At 38.2% G+C, this 23,764-nt stretch overlaps 1 protein-coding gene across 1 annotated transcript in view; it reads left to right on the plus strand.

Annotated features, from left to right (window-relative positions):
* aurB (aurora B) overlaps positions 1-23,442 on the plus strand; it is a 118,692-nt gene extending 95,250 nt beyond the window's left edge. The window contains exon 6 of the mRNA XM_067149070.2: positions 23,147-23,442. Within this exon, the coding sequence (XP_067005171.1) occupies positions 23,147-23,230 (84 nt within the window). The 3' untranslated portion in view covers positions 23,231-23,442. The remainder of the gene's footprint in view (positions 1-23,146) is intronic.
* The last annotated feature ends 322 nt before the right edge of the window (positions 23,443-23,764 follow it).

Consider the following 23,764-nt stretch of genomic DNA (forward strand, 5'->3'; position numbering starts at 1 on the left):
ATAACCATAATTTTACCAATATCGAACAGGACATTGACATCCTTAAATTAGCAAATAAGGGTTCTTTACTCAACATAATGGAAAATTACTACATACACCTAGACCAATATTTTAACGCCAGTTACAATCTTAATGAAATCTCGGAGAAACCCAACGTACTTTTCGATTTATTTATCGCTTTTCTCGGAAACAATAATTCAGCCAACCAGAACTCAATCCTAAGTTTAATTAAAGGTACTCTTCCGAAACAATTACCCTTTCTCCCACACCCTTCAGCTCCGCCTTAAATCCTCCCTCCTCCCCCTTCTAACCCCCACCCCATCCCTCCAAAGCCACCTCCGCTCTACCCAACCCGCATGTGCCTGCCTTTCTCCCCGTTCATATTTCTCCTTCCGCCACCAGTCGCACACTATCAGCTAAGCTACACACACCGCAGCGCGAGGTGATTGTCTATTCACTTTGTGGTAATCTTTTCCTCTTTCCGCGAACTTTGCATTTTACTGACTTTTCTCAGTTTTAATACGTCCAATTTGTTTTCCGCTATGAACTGAGAATTCCACCATTTAATATCACCACGCGCAGTGTCTACTTTCTTCTCAACAAGAATTCAAAACTTCACATTCTGCACAATCCCAACAATCAACCATGTAGCCCTATCAACACGGCTTGGTTACTTAATACACCAAGTGCCAAATTCTCCGCTTAGCACCATACCCCTTTCAGACCGTGTACGCACAATTGTGCAGGTTCGTATTTTATTTATCCCTGACCGTATTTGATGTTTTTTTGGCGCTAGACCGGACTGCAGTGATTGTGTGGGACACGTGGCGTGTATTTCAATTGTTTAGTATGCGCTTGACCGCCAGGGCGAAGGAAGAAGAGTTTAAAAAGCACAGTTGATCGGCGAGATGGCGGGAAGCAGTAGTGCCAAAAGTACTTATTTATTGCGTTTATATTAATCTAGAAGCTTTACTGAATACCGGAATATATTCAATGAAGTGTGTACATTGGTTAGTGAACGTAAATTTTTAATATACGTCATCGTATGTGATACGATGTTCTGAATTTTGATACACACAATTGTGTGGGTCCTTTTTTTTGGATGTTAGTTTTTATTTTGTAAAATAAACTATCAATATGTGTATTGAGGAGCATTTTAGTCAGTTTTTGACATACAAACAAAAATTCACACCTCCAGTTTTCTTTCAGGTCTGAAAGGGATAGCCCTTGCCTAATTTAACCACACTTCATATTGTAAATTATATATTCATAAGATTCTTACTGCTTAGAAACATGTTTTAGGATTTCACCAAATATCGTGTATGTTTAATATGGCTGATGATGATGACCCCGAGCAGGGTTGATAGTAGTCCCATGTTATGTAAATAACATTGTACAGTGAAACCTCGATTCTCCGTTTTTCGAGGGACCGTGAAAATAAAACGTACAACACGGGAAAACGGAAAATCCGGGAATGAATGAAAACTATCAATTTGGCTAAACATCACAAAAATGAAATATTTTTAATTATAATCTTACAAAAATTCCTAAACCAAACCAAACTACAGCCCCAGTGGGACTTTGCCTGCCAAGCGACCGCTGCTCAGCCCGAAGGCCTGCAGATTACAAGGGGCCGATATTCCTGGCTCTGTAGATCGGGGTCGCCATCTCACCATTAGATAGCTCCACAATTAAAGGTAATCACATAGGCTAAGTGGACCTGGAACCAGACTTATATCCAAGTAAAATTGCCCGACCTGGTCGCAATCGAACCCGTGCCCTCTGGATGAGAGCCAGGCATGTTAGACCGCGAAACCGCATTAATTACCGGTACACGAGTTCAAAATCTCGATACTTTATATTCAATTTTACAGGGGAATCTTCGTCAGTTTCCCGTGAAAACTTCTTTCAGTTCAGCAACTTTGATTACGCTAGCCAAACTCTTCGAAAAATCTAACAACGCCAAGCCAAACGACAATCGACCACAAGTAGTTTTTAATTCTCTCATCTAATAAAATAAAGCATATTAGATACAAAAGCACCCAAAATGATGGCAAAATCTGTTCATTTCTTAATCTTTCATTGTAATTTGGTCCCCGGTATACTGTTCGTAGTCAGTTTCTGGAAATCTCGTACCGCACAAATTAGGCCTACATCGACTTTTAAAGGTTATGTTGAACTCGAAAACATGGTTTCGAATGTAAGTATCGATTCTTAAAAGTTCTCGAATACATATTCAATTCTGCGCGTCACAAATCCAATCAAATTGGAAAGATAAAAGAAATATCAAAACTTCAGAAATTACGGTTATTCGTGACCTTGAGGTATCTGGAAAGTGCGCTCGCTGCACATGTCAGTACGAGTTTGAAATGATACCAATCATTTAAAATGTTAACGTGCACAAATAAAACGATTGCGGTTTTTGGTATTTTACCACGAAAACGTAAAATTCCCAGTCTTACATTAGTAACGGTAATAGGCAATCCCAAGACCTCCCATGGCTTTCTTTTTCTTTAATGTAAGGTGCAACATCTGTTTTCGTCTCGCTAACATAATCATGTACGATAATATAAAAAAATACTGAATTTGTGTTAAGGAGCAGTTTCGATTCCTGCCTGAAAGCCCACTTAGGTGTCTGCAGTGCCCTGAGCAAAGTGCCAAAAAACCCTTCGGCAGTACGATCGAAAAAATGTAAATAAAAAAACATCTAACCCTGGACATAATATGGACGTTTTATAAGTGTGAACATGTGACGAAACTCGTTCCGTCTTCACGCAGAGCTGTCGAAATGCGCCGTGTCTTCTAGCAATTGCTGTGGCCACTCTCTGCCCTATGATTTTCTGAGATTCTCTAAACAGTACCACCCGAATGCGATGCTAAGATGGTCCCTTATGCAAGTTCACCGCCGAACGCCAAGATGCATAAATATGCCGTCCTTTCGTGAGATACAGTTTATTAAAAAACGATTGATCGAGGATTTAGCGTTGATGGGACTGGAATTTCTGGACGGTTGATCCGGGAAATCGTTTCTTCGAGGAACGGATAATGCGGGACTTTTACAACGTGATTTAATTACGATGCTCTTGGGACCACGTAATTTGAACGCATATTCCGGGAAAACGTACTTTCCGGGAACGGATAATCGAGGTTCCACTGTAAATACAACTTAGTATTGAACAGTTGGAAAACTCTCCTTGCATAATTTATATGTTGTCTCAGTTCAATACGAACCAACAACATGAAGTTCATAACCCTTGACATAGAATCCAAGAAACATCACACATACGGTGAATCAAAATTATGAAACCAGTCTGTTTCATCGTTCTTCGTAAAAGGTAATGAAACCGCGGTGACGAATGTTGAATTGCTGTTCACATCATTTCTTTTGGAGCATAATATTCCGTTATCAGTTTCAGATCATGCTGGAAATTTTAGATCAATGTTCCTAGACTCTAAAATATCTCAGAAATATGGTTGTGCAAGAACTAAAACCTCTGCTTTATTTCAATACATGACATCTGAGGCAAAAACGGAAATGTGAACTTTTGCAAATAACTCCTTTTTACGGATTCAAATGCAGTTGAACTTTATCCTATAGTTGTCTTTCTTTAATGCTCAGATCGGCCAAATATCAACTCTTCTATTGTCATTGTTAGAGAGTACCGACAATACAGGTGAGGGAATTTTCTCTGTTATTAATAATGAATTGTCTTCATCAGCCATTCCATGGGAAAATTGCATTTCTTTTTCATTTGACAATGCATACGCAATGATAGGTAAAAATAAAGGTGTTGCCAAATTTGTGAATGACAGGCATTCTTCTGTTTGTCCCAGGTTGTTCATGTCATCTCATACACATCTGTGCACAAAAAGCAGCAGCCCAGTTACCAGTCAATGTAGAGACCTTTTTGGTTCAGTTATATTACTATCTTGATATATAATAGTTCTAAAAGGCAAAACACGTTGAAAGTTTATGAGGCTGTTTGTGGCACAGAGGGTCACAAAATTTTGAAACATGTTATTATCCATTGGCTCTCACTTCTTCAGTTTATTGATAAGAGTTCTTGAGCGGTGGGAAGCTTTGACACATGTCTTTTAGTGAGTCCCACCATGACCACCAAGCAGTTTGAAACTGTGAAATCTTTCATACAAGACCCACACACAAAACTATTTTGCTACTTTCTTTAGAGTACACTTCCTGTTTTTAACTCAATGAACATATTTCTGCAACAAGATGCTCCAGCCATACATCTTCTTAGGAGGAAACTTGCTGGTCTTTTAACTGACCTATTGGTCAGATTTGTTCAGCCATGTTTTATTCAGTCAGAATCTATCTCCCTTTTGAGTGTTGAATTCAAGAGGAGGAAATACCAGAAAGCAATGAGGACTTGGTAATTGGAGCAAAAGCTAGGGCATACTTGAAAGATAATGACTCTGATGAAGAGATGTTTTATAATTCTGTAAGAGTGTTTTATATGGCTGCTTGCAGTTACATTATCAGGAAATTTCCCCTTGATGATGAATTTCTTCATCATGCCGAAGTTGTAGACATCTCTCTCAGAATTAAGCTTTCCTATTCATCTCTTGAATATTTTGTTCATAGATTCCCAACTTTGGTCAAAGAAAGTGAACATGACAAACTTGAAGAGGAATTGGTAACTCCCACAGAAAAAGTTTTCAGTGTTAGGAAAAATCAGACAGAATTCAGGCCTACATTAAGTACATCCACACTGGAATCACTTATGGTTCTGAAAACTAAAATGTCATCTCAGGGGGAAGTATGTTTCAAGAAAACCTACACTGAAAACCAGCTGCTGTGTGCAAAACAAGCTACAAAGAATTTTTTATTGTAGAACTAACAGGTAATGAGCAAATTGTATTGTGTATTATGATATACTTTAGAATAGATTGCTGTAGGAAAGGGCAAATGGGGTGCTTTGGATTTGACTCGTAAACGTTTACAACTGGGGGAGGGGTGCTCGAGTTAAAAATGGGATTCGTGATAGCCCCCTTGAAAGGTCGGCACCCCTGTTACTGAAATCAGTTGTTTATTTCAGCCTTTATTTTGACCGAGCTAACAGAAGTGGTCACGTTATTTACACACATGATGATGATGATGATTTATGAAGGCATGCTCTCTCTCGTTTCAAACTTGAATATTTATTTTCACCAGTCAACGGGGATTAAGAATTGGCAGTGTGAGATAGCTCGCTAGTGTGGGTAGTGGACGTAGTGAGAAATAGATATGGATGATCGATCGTGTCCAATTTAAATCTAGCCTTCAGACACGACTAAAAATGCCTGTTGTACACAATGACATTTTTCTTTCAGTTCAATAGTTCACAAGAAAAATTTCAAAGACTGTTTAACATTGCTAAAGGTTTGACAAGATTTCAAGAGATTTCATATGTTCTGATGTGGATTTGGTCCCATTTTCCTATTCCAAGGCCAGAATTCAGATCTCCCTGTCAGTACACTGAAACTACCAGCTACTAGCTCTGCACGTCATAAACAGTTCATAAAGGGCACGGGTTCTTCTATTTTTAAATTATTAGACAGCAACAGTGAGCATTGTAATCTATGAGACGTTATGGCTGAAGAAGTCTCAAATGAGACGAAACATGTTCCAAAGTATGTTTAATATATTTTTATATTAAATAGTTTTCACTTGTAAAGTGTGTTGATTTGGTGGACCATTAAACCTAACACTAGTTCTTAATTTAAACTGTATCAATATGGATCTATATGATGTTAAGTTGTAAAAGTACTATGGTGCCGATCTAACAGTACAAAGTTCCAGAGCTGGAATGACCAGGCCGCAGACTGCTGTGAACATTCCTCTGCTATTATTCCGTTAAATGTGCACACTGCTCATTCCAATCAGTGCCTCAGAGTAGGGAGTGAATAGCTCGAACGCTATGATGAACCAGTGTGTTAGGTACCAGTAGTATCAGAAAATTTATGAACCAGAGGATTGGCATGCTAAAGAAGAAAGTTATCTAACTCTCCAGCTACTTCCCGCCAATATTCAGGCAGGCTGTTACACTCGGTACGACTGGGCAAGTTAGTCGTGTGGTTAGGGATGCGCAGCTGTGAGCTTGCATCCGGGATATAGTGGATTCGAACCCTACTGTAAAATTTAATTCTTTCAAGGTCCACCTATTCAATACAATGACGTTTTATTGTGATTTAATCACATGTCAAATGGTCAAATGGTACTAGTTTTGGCATCTATGTGCCATCATCAGCCTTTAGTACCAATTAAAAAATATATATATTCCTAAAACATCTAAAACACATTTTAACACATTATAAAATACAATTACTGCAGTGATGCATGAGATAAGTTAAAATTATGATACAATTGATTGCTGTGATATAAAATTCTTAAAATTCCGGCTGTTCGTTGCATAGTTCAGTCTGTGTACATCCGGGATAAGTGAATTTGTGCTGTTGTATGCTATCTATGTGAGTGACATTTATTCCTTTGATATTAGGTGGTTCCAGAGAAGTTTACTTTGATCACGTAAGATCGTGATATAAAGATGAATTCCCACTTCAATTTAAACCTGAAGGAGAAAATAGCCAAGTTAGACGTTGGAAGCAATGTATGGAAGTTGCTAGAAACATTAGGATCATTGAATGATGATTGACTCACCTTGAGCAGCATGTTAAACATTGTTGTTACACAGACGGAGCCGGATTAAGTGTGTGGGCAGCGGTAAAGCAGGCGAGGGGAAGGAAGGAGGCGGAGCAACTGCAGGGCAATGGAAGTAAGGCAGGGCGGAAGGATGGGGTAGTGGGGGTAATTGACGGGAGTGTGTATTCCGGATTACTTGGAAAATCTGTTTTTCGATAGTTTGGTATTTTTAAGCCAATCGATTCAAAGATCGAAAAGGATATTGAGTTTCTCGTAAATTTCATTTAAATTATAATTGGGGTTGAAGTATTGATCGCAGTTGATGTAACAACTTTTCAATAATATTCATTATGGGTACCTTGTTTGCTGTTTGAAGAACTTCCATATCTTGTTCAATGTCGGTAAATTTGTGATTAGTGTCGTGCATATGTATACCCATGGCGGAGAACTTATTGTGTCTCATCGCGTTGACGTGTTCTGAATCTAATCATAAATTTGTGCCCTGTTTGACCTATGTAAGAGCTGCTGCATGGTATATCGAGCTTTTGCCATACCCATGGCGAAGAAAGATCTTAATAACGAACTTAATACCATAAGGGCAATTGCCAAATTCAATGGGTACAACAGGCCATTTATAGAACAAATAATAAACAAATATAGGTACCGGTCTAAGACCAAACTCGTGAAAGAAAAAGAAACTCCTATTTCAACCACCTTCACTTACAATAATGACGTCCATAAAATCACCAACCTTTTCTGGAAACACAATGTAAGAATTTTATTCAAAACTAACAATAGAACCTCCGAAATTTTACACAACTCTGTATCAATCAATACCCCCAGTATCTACTCCAAATCTGGAATATATAGACTAAAATGCAATGAATGCAGCAGCTCCTACATAGGTCAAACAGGACACAACTTTATGATTAGCTATTCAGAACACGTCAACGCGATGAGCCACAATAAGTTCTCCGCCATGGGTATACATTTGCACGACACTAATCACAAATTTACCGACATTGAACAAGATATGGAAGTTCTTCAAACAGCAAACAAGGTACCCATAATGAATATTATTGAAAAGTTGTTACATCAACTGCGATCAATACTTCAACCCCAATTATAATTTAAATGAAATTTACGAGAAACTCAATATCCTTTTCGATCTTTGAATCGATTGGCTTAAAAATACCAAACTATCGAAAAACAGATTTTCCAAGTAATCCGGAATACACACTCCCGTCAATTACCCCCACTACCCCATCCTTCCGCCCTGCCTTACTTCCATCGCCCTGCAGTTGCTCCGCCTCCTTCCTTCCCCTCGCCTGCTTTACCGCTGCCCACACACTTAATCCGGCTCCGTCTGTGTAACAACAATGTTTAACATGCTGCTCAAGGTGAGTCAATCATCATTCAATGATCCTAATGTTTCTAGTAACTTCCATACATTGCTTCCAACGTCTAACTTGGCTATTTTCTCCTTCAGGTTTAAATCGAAGTGGGAATTCATCTTTATTTATATCACGATCTTACTTGATCAAAGTAAACTTCTCTGGAACCACCTAATATCAAAGGAATAATGTCACTCGCATAGATAGCATACAACAGCACAAATTCACTTATCCCGGATGTACACAGGCTGAACTATGTAACGAACAGCCGGAATGTTAAGAATTTTATATCACAGCAATCAATTGTATCATAATTTTAACTTATCTCATGTATCACAAGCAGTAATTGTATTTTATAATGTGTTAAAATGTGTTTTAGATGTTTTAGGAATATATATATTATTTAATTTGTACTTAAGGCTGATAATGGCACATAGATGTCGAAACTAGTACCATTTGACATGTGATTAAATCATAATAAAAGAATTTAATTTTACTGTAATCCCACTTCAATACGGAATCAATGAAATTCATAACTATTAGTTCGAACCCTACTGTCAGCAGCTCTGAAGATGGTATTCTGTGGTTTCCCATTTTCACACCAGGCAAATGCTGAGGCTGTACCTTAATTAACCTGCCATTGGTCGAGGGGTGTGCATGCCACTCACTTTTAAATTAATTTTGCTGTAAAAGGCCAGGAGCCACAGGTAGTGACATGTTTATAGGAGTAGCTGTTAGTAGGAATTTTTTTCCATTTTTATGTTTATGATCTCATTTTTACATTGTAAATGATGAATAGCAAATGGCCATTTGGCTTGTGGAGGAACCGGACCATGAAGGGAATATGTTTCAGGACGGTAGCAAATCTTCTGATGATTCTCAGAGGTAGATGAGATTGGACCGAACTAGTTGGCCATGCGGTTGGGGGCACGCGGCTGTGAGCTTGCATCCAGGAGATAGTGGGTTCGAATCCCACTGTCGGCAGCCCTGAAAATGGTTTTCCATGGTTTCCCATTTTCATACCAGGCAAATGCTGGGGCTGTACCTTAAGGCCACAGCCACTTCCTTCCAACTCCTAGGCCTATCCTATCCCATCGTCGCGATAAGACCTATCTGTGTCGGTGCAACGTAAAGCCACTAGCAAAAAGAAAAAGATGAGGTTGGAAATACTGACCACAATAGCGAAGTGAACAATGTGCTGAAGATGATGAGGAAGGAATTGTCATTAGTTTTGGGCCTTATTACACTGACCATGACAAAACAACTCAATGGATAATCCACGTACCAAATCTGTGATGTGCTGACCAAAGGGGAGCATCGCGATTGGGAAGGCCAGGAATTCGGAGACAATTACCAAAGTATGGAAACTCTCTTCCTGTGTCGGTTCTTGAAGGAATAACCTACCATACTAATGTATGGATGATAAAATTAGGGTTAAGTACATGCGTGTATCAGATGTGGTTGATACAATCTAGAAGAGATAAAAGCCCTTATTAGATTGCTTTATCTGGCTGGAGTGATGAAATCTTCCCACCTAAGCATGTTAGATTTTTTGGCAAATGATGCAACTGCACCTGAAATATTTAATTTGGTTATGAGCTACAGATGCTTTTATTTATTGCTTAGTGTCATTCGCTTCGAGAATATTTTCTTTACATCGGTGGAATAAATTCAAAAATCATGAACTGCAATACTGGAGAAAAGCTTTTAAGAAGAAAATTCCTGGAAACCTTGGGTCTAGATCTCATAAAGACACAAGAGCCTCGTATAACAATCTACCGCGCAAGTTGGCCATGCAGATAGGGGCGCGCAGCTGTGAGCTTGGATCCGGGAGGTAGTGGGTTCGAGGCCCACTGTCGGCAGGTCTGGAGATCGTTTTGTTGTTTCCCATTTTCACACCATGCAAATGCTGGGACTGAACCTTAAGGCCACGGCCGCTCCTTTCCACTCCTAGGCCTTTCCTATCCCATCGTCGCCATAAGGCCTATCTATGTCGGTGCGACGTTAAACAGATTGTTAAAAAGTTATATGCGGCAGAAAAATAAATGTAAACCTTCCCAAAAAGTAACAAAGTAAAAATAGTCTACAAAAGTTAACAAAACCTCGCCAAGGACGATAGGCGAGCGCTGCGCTCACCCTCGACCATCCGCGTTCGTCCGTTAGGCTTGTCCGACGGTGGGTTAAGCCCAAGGCCACTTCCTTCACACTCCTAGCCCTTTCCTATCACATCGTCGCCGTAAGACCTATCTGTTGCAAGTGACTAATCTCATGTTTTAATCTGTATTGAAATCTGTTGATATACAATAATAAAGTTTTATTATGAATCCACCTGTTCAATACATTATAATGTTGTCACATTTAAAATAACTTCATTAGTTAAAAAGTTATATATGGGACATGTTTCGCTCCTTTATAGAGCATCATCAACCAAATCTGAATCTCGAATAATTGTTATTTACGTAAATAATGACTTAAGAACTATTAGAACATTTTTGACAAACTTAAGACTTATTCTATTAGAATATCATAAAATATAAAATCTTGACGGTCATTGACATCTATAAGAACATATCTTTTCAACAGCATTCGCCGAGGTCATATGACAACAAGCATTTAAAATTTCTTGAAGACCAACATTTATCCTGTTACAAGTTCAATCATCAAATTGACGATAAATTTGAATCTTTATAGACTCTTATCCACAAGGGATAAATAACTTTTTTACCAGATCTCATTGCCAAGAAAATCCTCAAAGTTAGCTCCTAAGATTGATTTTCACGTCTTTCTAAGATTTTGGACATGATATATATATTTTTATTTTATTTTATATTTTAGTACTCTCTCTTCCATAATTTTAATGTATTTTCCTATTAAGCACATGTAATTAAGCCATGTATACAAAGATTTTATATTTTATGATATTCTAATAGAATAAGTTTTAAGTTTGTCAAAAATGTTCTAATAGTTCTTAAGTCATTATTTACGTAAATAACAATTATTCGAGATTCAGATTTGGCTGATGATGCTCTATAAAGGAGCAAAACATGTCCCATATATAACTTTTTAACCAATGAAGTTATTTTAAATATGACAACATTTATAATGTATTGAACAGGTGGATTCATAAAGCAAATTAAAAAAACAATACAGTACTCGGTACTTATCTGAGATAAGTGGCAACAGAAGACACAAAGCACATTACAACAAACAATGGTCAAAAATGTTATTGTTAATCAATTTTATGAGCTTTCTATATTGTAGGCCTTCACATTTAGTTTTCCTTCGACTGTGATATTAGGGCATCTTATAAAATTATTTATAGCGTAGACTGTAGTTCTTTATTCTCCGACTTTACATAGCGATTTTCATTAAATTCTCTTCAGCCATTTTCTTGTGATGTGTGTACAGACAGACAGACAGACAGACAGACAGACACAGACAGACAGAAATTACAGGAAATTTAAAGTATGTTTCGTTGTTACTGTGGACACGACTGATACAGAAATACCATCCTTCTTAATTTCTGAGCAAAGTACAGACAAAACTCTCATTTTATATATGTAGATCATGTAAAACTGTCACACTAATGTACAAATATTTACTGTACTTTAGTTCGTGGAGTATCGAGAGCTACACAGACAAAAATAATCAATAGTGTTTTGCTAACTGCTGACGTTGAAGAGTATAACTATCGATAATGGAAAATAATCTGTGGCATCCAAAATAACTATCGCTTTGTTTGAATGCTTGATACGAAGGAGAGTATAATGGTGCCAGTAAAATCCTTTGCAAGAGACCCGCTGCTGCAATGTTCCTCGATCTTTTCATGGAAGGTTTTATAATCTAATTGTGTAAAACCATCGCAGTAATATACAAATATTCACCGTACATCACTTAGTGGAATATTGTGAGTTACGCAGAAAAAAAATTGATAGTTTTTTGCTAGCTTTTTACACTGAAGTGTATAAATACCGATAATGGAAAATAAAACACGTATAAATCTCTCATATTAACGGGTGACTCATTGAAAGAGTTCTCGTTGAAACCAAAGGCTATTGTACAGTTTAATGTAGGAATTGCGAAGAGACATTTAAAAAACCTGTCGTTACAACAGGGTTCTCGTTATATCCCATACTCCCTATAACGGACGTCTACTGTACTTATGTGCAGCAACATACTCTTTACTTCTAAGTCTAGTCTTATGCATAAACAAATTACATTGATGCATTTTATAGTTTTGTGTTAATTTAACTGAGGTGAAATATTTTGTTCCTTATGTCGTTGGTTGCATGTTGTGTTTTACATTAATGTTGTTGAACTTGTAATTATCTGAAATGAAGAAAATACATGAATTTAGTCTTGTTTTACTGCATTGTGGTGCATTGAGTTCCCGCATATTTTGATGTACGAGGACTTTACTGATAGATTATTTGGAAAGTTGGCAGGCATGATTAACTTATTTATTTGGGAAACCAAAACAGTGAGAAGCTGAATTACTGAGTTCAAAAAGTTGCAACAAGGTATTGGGATAGTGTATTTTTGGGCTAGGCAACTGCAAATCACTTATTAGATGGGTTTATACATGGACTATCCTTACCTTTAGGAAATATTTTGCAAGTCTCAATGGATAGGCCGAATGTTAACCTCAGTTTTATTTTTAAAAACTTGAAAAACTGCAAGTGCTAAACCCTGAGGGCAAATCTCTTCTTGATATAGGCATATGCAGTTTGTGTACAGTGAATGGAGCCACAAAAACTGGGATCTCCAAAATTGACTGGGACCTTTTTCATTTTTTTTCAGATCTCTGTACAATCATTTTAAAGATAGCCCTGCTTGACATGCTGAATATACAGACATGACATAACAAGCACCGCATTTCTTTACAAGTTCACTCAGTAAGATGGTTGGAAAATGGATACTGTATTGATCAAGCTTTTAAAATATGATGACATTGACAAATTTTTGAAAGATTACACTGGAGAAAAAAAAAAAAAAAACACCTTCAAGACCTTAGAGAAGCTGTGAAGAATCCACTACTTAAGGCAATATTAAGTGCTCTTAGAAGTATTTTGTCAGATGTTGAACCTTTCCTGAGAAGATTTCAGAGTCCGAAACCTATGGTGCTTTACCATTTACATCTCTTGCAGAACTTAGAAAAACATAATGATGAGATTTGTTAAATCCGAAAAGATAGCTGATGCAGTTAATTCTTAAAAGTTAAAATATTTAGACTTACAAGATAGTGCCAGTCTGCTTTCAGTAGAAAAAGTGGATATTGGTCATGCTGCCAAGAGCTTGCTCAAACAAGTTAAATGTTCTGAAAAGGAAAAAGTTACTTGTAAGAATGAGTGATCTCTTGGATCTCCATGTTATAAAAACTCTGAGAAAAAAGGCCTCAAAAATCACATTTAGCAAGGTGTATCACTGCCCCAGATGCTAAAATAATATTGCTTAAATCCAGTTTGGCAATTAAAAGCATTGACACCGTTCTTGAAAACCTGCACAGCCATACAAGAATGTGATAAAAGTGCTGAAAATGTCAAATGACAGTTCTGTCTACTAACCAAGGAAGCTCAGAACAATGCAGGAATCAACAAACAATTTAATAACTTCATTTCTAAAAGAATGGATGGCCTGGGATTGGATGAATTTTACTACAATCTTGTAGGAGAAGATGAGAAATATGAAGATCTCTGGTTTGTAATGAAACTTTGTTTCATTTTATCCCATGGTAATTCATTTGTTGGCAACAGGCCTTTCTGTCAATAAACATTTAAGAGTCAAAAATCTTTTAGAAGAACCTTTTTTGTCCCAGAGAATAATTTTTTATAGTGTGAAACACATTGGTGGTCCGAGGAATGTTACTATCAATTAGAGAATACCTGGAAAAGAAAAAAGCAAAGCAATCAAGAGGAAAAGAAGAAAATGAAGGAAAGGAAAATTGTATTAAAATTCAAAGTTTTGGAGGAAAAACAGAAAGGGTGGAAAATTGAAAGAGAAGTGCAGGATGCTGAAATTTAAAGGAAGGAGATAGTTCTAGAAAACATAAAATGAAAACGGTAATCTTTTTGATGAGTGCAAACTTTTCTTATTCATTCCTATCTTTCCTGATTAAAATTTGAAAACTAGTTTGAATGTAGACCTAGACTAATTGGAATTCATTATATTCACCTACATTAGAAACAAAAATTAAATGCCTTTGATCTCAAGAGTGCTTTAAATCTGCATGAAATAGTATGAGATTCCTGTGGTGAAATAATTTCATTTTCATATTTGAATTACTCTATTAATAAGTTAGTTGTGCTTTGTTCCTTGGAAATAAGTAAAGGTATATGTTAGGCCTACATGTTACCTTTAAACAATTTCTAAATATATAAACTGCCTATTAATGAGAACAAGAAAAGTCCAGATAAATTCGAAGAATTCTGGTCTCCTGGAAAAAGAGTTGTTGGAAACTCCGGAACATACGATTAAAATATTAATAAGTGATTTTAATGCTCAAGTTGGCAAAGAAAGAAAATGCAGGAAAATAGTTGGGCAGTTATCCTGGGCATATAGGAACCAATAGAAATGGGGAAAAGCTTATTGAAGTGCGTGAAGCATTCGACCTCAAGTTAATGACCACCCAATTTCAAGAAAGAAAGGAAGAAATTAATGACATGGCATTCACCAAAACCCATGTTAGGGGAGTACCAAATAGACCCTGTACCCACATTGAGGCCGGAGGAGATTTTGAACGTTAAAGTGCAAAATGTTGCAAACATAGCTTCTGACTACTACCTTGTTAGCCAAGATAAGGTTTGTTACCAAGTCATTCAAGAGACCTTCGCCCAAAATCAAGAAATATTGAACTGATGAACTCATGATAAACCAAGAGATTGTCGAGAACTATCAACGAGAGCCTGGGGTCTTGGAATCTTCGAATTGGGACGAAATGGCTAGGAGGATTCAAGAAACAGCTGAAAAGACTATAATGATCGCCAAAAAGAAGAAACATCCATGGTGGGATGGCGATTATGAAGTAGCCTTACGGGAAAGGTCTAAAGCGTGGAATAAATGGTGTACTAATCACAGAAATTTCGTAAACTTCAAGGAATAACGGAAACACACAGCATAAATCCTCTGGAATGCGAAAAGAAAGTACGAGAAAGGACAGCTGCACAACATAGATCATTTCAAGAGAAACAACACAAGAGATTTCTAGAGAAGGTTTAAAAACAAAATCAAAAAATTATCCCGTGGTAATCTGTTTTAAAAGTGAACAAGGGAAACATTATTGGTGACAAGAAGAATTGCGAGTATCTGGCCAACTATTTCCGGAATCTGCTGAACTGTGGACCTCCTGAAGATGGATTGCTGTTTGGAGAGCCTCAGTTCAAGTTGAAGGATTCATTACCACCAAATAAGGAAGAAATTAGGGACATCATTAAGCAACTAAAAAACAACAAAGCTCCTGGGAAAGATTCAATTACTGCAGAGTTATTCAAATTTTCAGGTGAAAATATAGTGGAAAAACTAGAGGAATTATTCGCTTTTATTTGGAAAATGAAGAAATACAAAGTTATAGGAAGAATGCACTCGTTTCATCCCTTACACAAAAAAAGAGGACCAAACTAACATCAACTACAGAGGTATCTATCTCCCTTCTTCCTATAGCATACAAAATCCTATCCAAAGCATTGCAGCGGAGGCTTGAAACACATATAGATAAACAAATTGGTGAATACCAGGCCGGGTTCAGGAAAGGGCTTTCATTTGCTGAGCAGATTTATATTCTAAAATCACTTATAAAAATAAGATCAATGAGAAATCAAAAGAGGACAATCATAACTTTCGTTGATTTCAAAAAGGCATATGATTACATAGATCATGGCGTGCTCACGAACATTCTGCAGGAGTTTGGAGTGGAGGAGAAATCTCTGGCCATAATTCGACAATCTCTTACAAACACCTTTTCTCAAGCCCAATTTATGGGCGAACTCTCAAATCCGTTTGAGATAAAAACGGGTTTGAGGCAAGGCGACAGCCTTTCTCCAATACTATTTAATTGCATTTTAGAAAAGGTTATTAAAGAGTGGAGGTTGAGAATGACTGAAAATGGAATGAAGAATGGGTTAAAGATAGGTTGTGGGAAAAAAATGCGACGATGTTGGACTACCTTGCCTTCGCAGACAACGTTCTTATTACAGACAACTGTCAAACAGCCAAGAAACAAGTTGAAGAACTACAAAATGTTGCAGTCAAAACAGGGTTAAGAATCTCCTTCGAAAAAACAGCATTCATGGATTCTATAATAAAGGCGACATGGACAGACTTGTTACGCAGTACGGGTATATCCAGTGTGTGCAAAAATTTAAATACCTGGGAGAAATACTCACCCCCAATGGAGATATAAAGGAGAGGATGAGAAGGATGGAGGCAGCATTCAGACTGTCATGACACCTATAAGTCCAAGTCCCTCTCGATTCTGGCCAAGTTAAAACATTACTGCACAGTGGTTAGAACGGAGTGCCTTTATGGAGCAGAAACCTTGATGAGGATGGCTCACCCAGTCCTTGAAAAAAGAGAAAGAAGATTCTTACGAAAAACCTTAGGCCCAAGAAAGTCGACGAGTGACCCAAACACATTGCGGTTAAAATCGAATTTGGAGCTCTACAAGACAGTAGAAAGAATCACGACTGTGATGAGGAAAAGGAGACTGACATTTTATGGGCATATCAAAAGAATGAACCCTGAGAGATTGGCCAACAGGATACTTCTTCTGCAGGAAAAGAGGAAAAAACACCCGGGATGGCTAACACAGGTGCACATTGACTTGGCAGAAATAGGTATGGAGGAGGAGGATATAAAAGAAAGGAAGAAGGTTGCGGGGAAGAGGGATGCGTCTGAAGAGCAACATGTGAAGCCACGGAACATCTCGGTGGAAGAGCGAGCAAGAAATCAAAGACTCAAGAATCTTTGGAGAGTGTAAAGAGAACGGTATCAGTCTGCATGACGGAAGGAAGATCGTGTAAATGTGGCCCACAGGTATTGATAAATAATAATAAATAATAAACTGCCATCAGTGTAATTGTTTTCCATAAATAATTGGAAGAAAGGAAATGGAGAGAGAATTAGGCCAGCTATGGCAGTGGTGGAGGCTGGAATTTCCTTTTTTGTTCTTTGTAAAACATGCTGTACGGCAAACTAACTTGTCACTCAGTTTTTGTCAGGGATATTTGAGAGAACATTTCTGTGGACACTATGATAAAACTAGCAGAAGAAAATTAAAAACTAACAATATAACTGTAGAGACACAACAGTTAACAATAAAACATAAAGCCAAAAGAAAAGAACGAGGATAATTAAAGACTGAAAGTAAAACGAAGAGAAGAACTTCTAAGAGAAATACAGATATATAAGTATGTAGAACACAAAAAAAAAATTCATTGTGTACAGCAAAGGGGACAGCAATTAGAAGAGAAAAAAGTAATATGAAGAAAATGAGCTAGGTTAAGGAAGAATCGATTAAAGGAGGGTTGGAATGCGGATAAAGTTTTTTTAACAAGAGAGAGGTGGGAACACGGAATATGAAGAGGTGGATTTATCCTAGTTTTGCGAGTTAGGACCTGTAGGGAAAAGGATGCAGGTTCTGGAGAACTAAATCGTAAACAGTTGCTCAAGTTTCGACAATCAGATAAGAGAGAACAATACAATACACACATGCCCGCATGGTATTTTCAAACTAACTCTGTCAGAAGGTGGTGTTGAATCCAGTTCCACCCCTCAAAAAACTAAAATATACTAAAAAGCATAAAATTCCCTAAGACGCATGAAATATCGCGCTGCAAAATGAAATCTTTGAATAAGACATCTGCCCTATCTTCACAAGCGATATTTTTGGGGAAAAAAGTGCGGGTGGTATTTAGGATTATAGGGTGATCTTCAATCGTTATTAGAAGCTAACTTTCCAATTTATTTACATGTTTTACATTTCTTTTGGTATTTTGTGAGCACTTTCCTTTAACTGATACATATTTTTCTCCGGGTTTTGAATTATTCCCATGAACGAAACTAATTCAATAAACTGCTGAATTTCACAAGAGTTGGTTTCGATCTCTGTCAAACTTATGTAATTATCCATTAGGAATAATTCAAAACAGTCAATCGCACTGACCTCTGACTCTTACACTCTGATTTCCAGTGAATGGAACTATATTAGATCGTGTTGCATTTCTAGGCTAACATTTTTCCACACTAAGTTATGTTCTACATCCCATAGTTCATCATTGCTTTCAACGTGTAATATCTTCTTCAATTTCAGTAGACATACCAAAAATTATTTGAATCATTATAACTACTAGCAGAAATATTATCACTTCAGAGATTCATCTTCGATGTAGTCCCTTATTTTATTTCCAAACAACCATCTCTTTCGTGGTGCTCGCCATTTCTGTGCAAAGTTTTCTGACTCCCTAGCTACTTTCCGCCAATATTCAGGCATGCTGTTTCACTTGGGATGCAACAGTAACCTCATCCATCGGAGATGAGTGGCAGTGGCAGCAGAAGGGATAAATTACATCGCAACAATGGTACATACAATGTTACTATTGATCAGTTTTATGAGCTTTCAGTATTGTAGATTGGGCGAGTTGGCTGTACGGTTAGGGGCATGCAGCTGTGAATTTGCATGTGGGAGATAGTGGGTTCGAACCCCACTGTCGGCAGCCCTGAAGATGGTTTTCCGTGGTTTCCCATTTTCACACCAGGCAAATGTTGGGACTGTACCTTAATTAAGGCCACGGCCATTTCCTTCCCACTCCTAGCCCTTTCCTATCCCATCTTCGCCGTAAGACCTATCTGTGTCGGTGCGACAAAGCAGCTAGCAAAAAAATCAATATTGTAGGCTTTCACATTTAATTTTCTGACTCTGGGATATTAGAGCATCTAATGTAAAGGCAGTCCATCCTTCTTTCATGACTTCCTCTTGTCTTATTCTTCAAGCGATCACATTTTTCTTTGTTACGGACCGATGACCACGCGGTTTGACACCTTAGGACAATCATGATAAAAACCATCGCCAGTTAACATTATTAAACCATTTTTCCATGTTAACAATGCTTAGCATGATATGTACTAAACAACAAAAGTCTAAATTCATTATTCTATTATCATATTTGGTACAGTAAAACTGTATAAGTCATAAATGATTATAACTTTTATTCTCTAAGTTTTGGTATGGTATGTAATACTTTTCCATAGCACGCGTAAAATAGGTATTTTTTTTTTTAATTTGGGCACCTTGTCCTAAACTAGGTACAGTTTTATCCAGCGTGAATAAAAATTATTTATTACCTAGACTGTAGCACCTTATTCCCAGACATTAGACATATTTTTTAAAATTCTGTTCACTCGTTTTCTCATCGTTCGGCATTGAGAAGGATCGAAATTCACAAATGTTGTCATTGGTGCTATGGTAAAAATGTAGAAGACAGAAACGACTATAAATATAATTCTATATAATATATGTAGTATTTTTCTATAGTACCATTAATAACGTAGACATTTGAGAATTAAATTTTAGGCTTTCCCCTAAACTAGCATTTCACTCAGTGTGAATAAAAACGTTTATAGCCTAGATTGTAGTTGCTCATTCCCCGACTTTACATTCAGATTTTCATTAAATTCTCTTCATCCATTTTCTCTTGATGTCCGTACATACATACATGCATACAGAAATGGTGGAATATTACAAAGTGCATTTCCTTGTTACTATGGATGTGACCAATACAGAAATACCATTTGTTTTAAATTCTGAGCAATGTGCAGACAAACCACTTATTTTGTGTGTGTGTGTGTGTGTGTGTGTGTGTGTGTGCCAGGTGGCTCACGGACGCCGTACTTTCTACTTATAAATGTCCCGCATGCATAAGTGATGCGTGGGGTGTCTGCCAACTGATTTTAACAGGGGAACTACTGCCAGCGGGCAGGTTACGTCAGAATATGAAGAGATAAAAAACAGAGTCACACTCGCAGCATATTACTCAGCGTTGCCGGTCGAATGCACCCCTTGCATTAGTAAACATCGTTTTCGACTGCATAGTTCTAGGCTGGTGTATGCTACAGCCGCACTATATTTGCTGTCTGCATATCGGCAGTAGCTAGTGTGATCAGCAGCGGTGAATACACAGACATTATTTTAATCTGAACAATCTGGTCGGAATGCAACAGAAGCTCCAAACAGGCGTATGCCTTCTACATACGTACTTCACCTAACAGTATTAGTTTTTGTTTCATACATACAACTCTTCCATCGAGTGGAATGTCTACACGTGTATAAATAAATAAGTTATTAGATTTCATTTACTGCAATTTTTTTTTATTTTTATTTTTTTTTTTTTTTGCTAGGGGCTTTACGTCGCACCGACACAGATAGGTCTTATGGCGACGATGGGATAGGAAAGGCCTAGGAGTTGGAAGGAAGCGGCCGTGGCCTTAAGGTACAGCCCCAGCATTTGCCTGGTGTGAAAATGGGAAACCGCAGAAAACCATCTTCAGGGCTGCCGATAGTGGGATTCGAACCTACTATCTCCTGGATGCAAGCTCACAGCCTCGCGCCTCTACGCGCACAGCCAACTCGCCCGGTACTACTGCATCTTTGGCGTGTCTACAAACAGTAGCGGCGGTTAGGGGGTGGGGTGAGGAGGGACAATCGCTCCCACCCGCACTTTGTAGAGTAAATATGACATTTATTCCATTTTAGCCAGCTGGAACTAGGAATTATTTTAAAACAAGCTATTTGTACAAGCCTTGTTGTCTTATATGCTAAATCTTTCCTTTACTGTATAGCGCTACGGCAAGTAGTGGAGACGTTGCATGTGCTGTGAGGAAGGGTAGTAGGGGTACAAATTTTTGCCGAGGTCGTGGCCACTGAGTTATAATTCACCCACTTGTCGCGCGCATTCATCAGTCTGGCAGTCTCTGTAGTGTCTGTTAGTTTCTTGGTGAGTATTTAAATACTAAATTATTTTAATTGCATAATCATGCCGTACTCCTATGTAATTATACCGGGCGAGGTGGCGGTGGGGTTACGGGCGTGCAGCTCTGAGTTTGCACTCGAGAGATAGTAGTTTCGAATCCCACTGTCAGCAGCCCTGAAGATGGTTGTCCGTGGTTTCCCATTTTCACACCAGGCAAGTGCTGGGGGTGTACCTCGATTAAGGCCACGGTCGGTTCCTTTCCACACGCAGCCCTTTTCTGTCTCATCGTTGCCATAAATCCTATCTATGTCGGTGCGACGTAAAGCCAATTGTAAAAAAAAAATATTCAGTTGTAAATTATTGCAACAGGAGCTAATACCAACGTTCCTATGTTATTTCTTTGTGTTATGTTATTTATTAAGTAAATACCCCGTATTATGTTTGTGAGACCTGGTGAAAATTTCATTATATAGCCTTGAATCAAAATTGCAAAAAAAAATTATTACGAATAGGCCTAATCCACGGGGCTGATTAATTACATTTACTTATAAAAAAGCATAATACAAACGAAATAATTTAGTCCGGTGAATGTAAAGTTGGTATTCTCTCACGTTGAAATTACAATTAAATATATCTGTTTTTACAATTGATTTTATGTCGCACCGACACAGATTGAACTTATGGGAAGGAAGCAACAGTGGCCTTAATCAAGGTACAGCCCCAGCACTTGCCTGGTGTGAAAATGGGAAACCACGAACCACCATCTTCAGGGCTGTTGACAGTGGGATTCGAAACTACTATCTCCCGAGTGCAAACTCAGAGCTGCACGCCCCTAACCCCGCCGCCACCTCGCCCGGTATAATTACATAGAAGTACGGCATGATTATGCAATTAAAATAATTTAGTATTTGAATACTGACTAAGAAACTAACAGACACTACAGAGACTGCCAGACTGATGAATGCGCGCGACAAGTGGGTGAATTATAACTCGGTGGCCACGACCTCGGCAAAAATTTGTACCCCTACTACCCTTCCTCACAGCACATGCAACGTCTCCACTACTTGCCGTAGCGCTATACAGTAAAGGAAAGATTTAGCATATAAGACAACAAGGCTTGTACAAATAGCTTGTTTTAAAATAATTCCTAGTTCCAGCTGGCTAAAATGGAATAAATGTCATATTTACTCTACAAAGTGCGGGTGGGAGCGATTGTCCCTCCTCACCCCACCCCCTAACCGCCGCTACTGTTTGTAGACACGCCAAAGATGCAGTAGTACCGGGCGAGTTGGCCGTGCGCGTAGAGGCGCGAGGCTGTGAGCTTGCATCCGGGAGATAGTAGGTTCGAATCCCACTATCGGCAGCCCTGAAGATGGTTTTACGCAGTTTCCCATTTTCACACCAGGCAAATGCTGGGGCTGTACCTTAAGGCCACGGCCGCTTCCTTCCAACTCCTAGGCCTTTCCTATCCCATCGTCGCCATAAGACCTATCTGTGTCGGTACGACGTAAAGCCTCTAGCAAAAAAAAATGCAGTAAATGAAATCTAATAACTTATTTATTTATACAAGTGTAGACATTCCACTTGATGGAAGAGTTGCATGTATGAAACAAAAACTAATACTGTTCGGTGAAGTACGTATGTAGAAGGCATACGTCTGTTTGGAGCTTCTGTTGCATTCCGACCAGATTGTTCAGATTAAAATAATGTCTGTGTATTCACTGCTGCTGATCACACTAGCTACTGCCGATATGAAGACAGCAAATACAGTGCGGCTGTAGCATACACCAGCCTAGAACTATGCAGTCGAAAACGATGTTTACTGATGCAAGGGGTGCATTCGACCGGCAACGCTGAGTAACATGCTGCGAGTGTGACTTTGTTTTTTATCTCTTCATATTCTGACGTAACCTGCCCGCTGGCAGTAGTTCCCCTGTTAAAATCAGTTGGTAGACACCCCACACATCACTTATGCATGCGGGACATTTATAAGTAGAAAGTACGGCGTCCGTGAGCCACCTATATATATTAGAAGTGGTCAGTTTGCCTCGAAAATGATAACGTAAATGTATGTTAAACTTTCTTCCAGTTAAAATTTGGTTTGCAGTTGAGTGACCTCGTTCGTATCATACTTAATTTTTTCTGTGTTTCAGCTGCTGAAAGGACGGCCTGATACAAGACTTTCACTACCAGACGTTATGAGACACCCATGGATAGTGGCCAATAAGGACCTTTAATTTCTGCAACACTACATAAACTTTCATGAACAATCAATAACTGGCTTAAAAGTTGAGCCTTTCACTTCTAACCTTTGAGGAAAATAAATATGCCTTTAGGAAATTTTATTTGCATAAAATGTCCTTGTAAATTATATATATATTATCAATCTTCCTTGAAAAGGCTTTGTCATGTCATTGCATGCTGTAAATAAATATCTTTTTTCACAAAATTCATGTTTTACTCTTGGGTGACCTAGAATCAAAATAGTTTAATGTAGTTTCACCTGTCAGAAAAAATCTACAACTGTTTGGCTCTTCACTCTGTCAACCCGGGTTCTAGACACTTCCACGCGAACGAGTATAAAAGGAGGTCCACCCGACCTACGAATTCAGTATCTGTCGCTCCACCGTCTCTGCGACATGGGTGACGGGAGGAGCATTGTGTGTGCCGAACTTATAGTTGAAAAGTCTTCGAAATCCAAGTATTGAAACTTCGGTATTTTCTCTAAGTGTTGTGTCGGGACTTTATCATATTCTTGAAGTGCCTGATTG

This window comes from Anabrus simplex, chromosome 6, assembly GCF_040414725.1.
Source record: "Anabrus simplex isolate iqAnaSimp1 chromosome 6, ASM4041472v1, whole genome shotgun sequence".
Taxonomy (NCBI): Eukaryota; Metazoa; Arthropoda; class Insecta; order Orthoptera; family Tettigoniidae; genus Anabrus; species Anabrus simplex.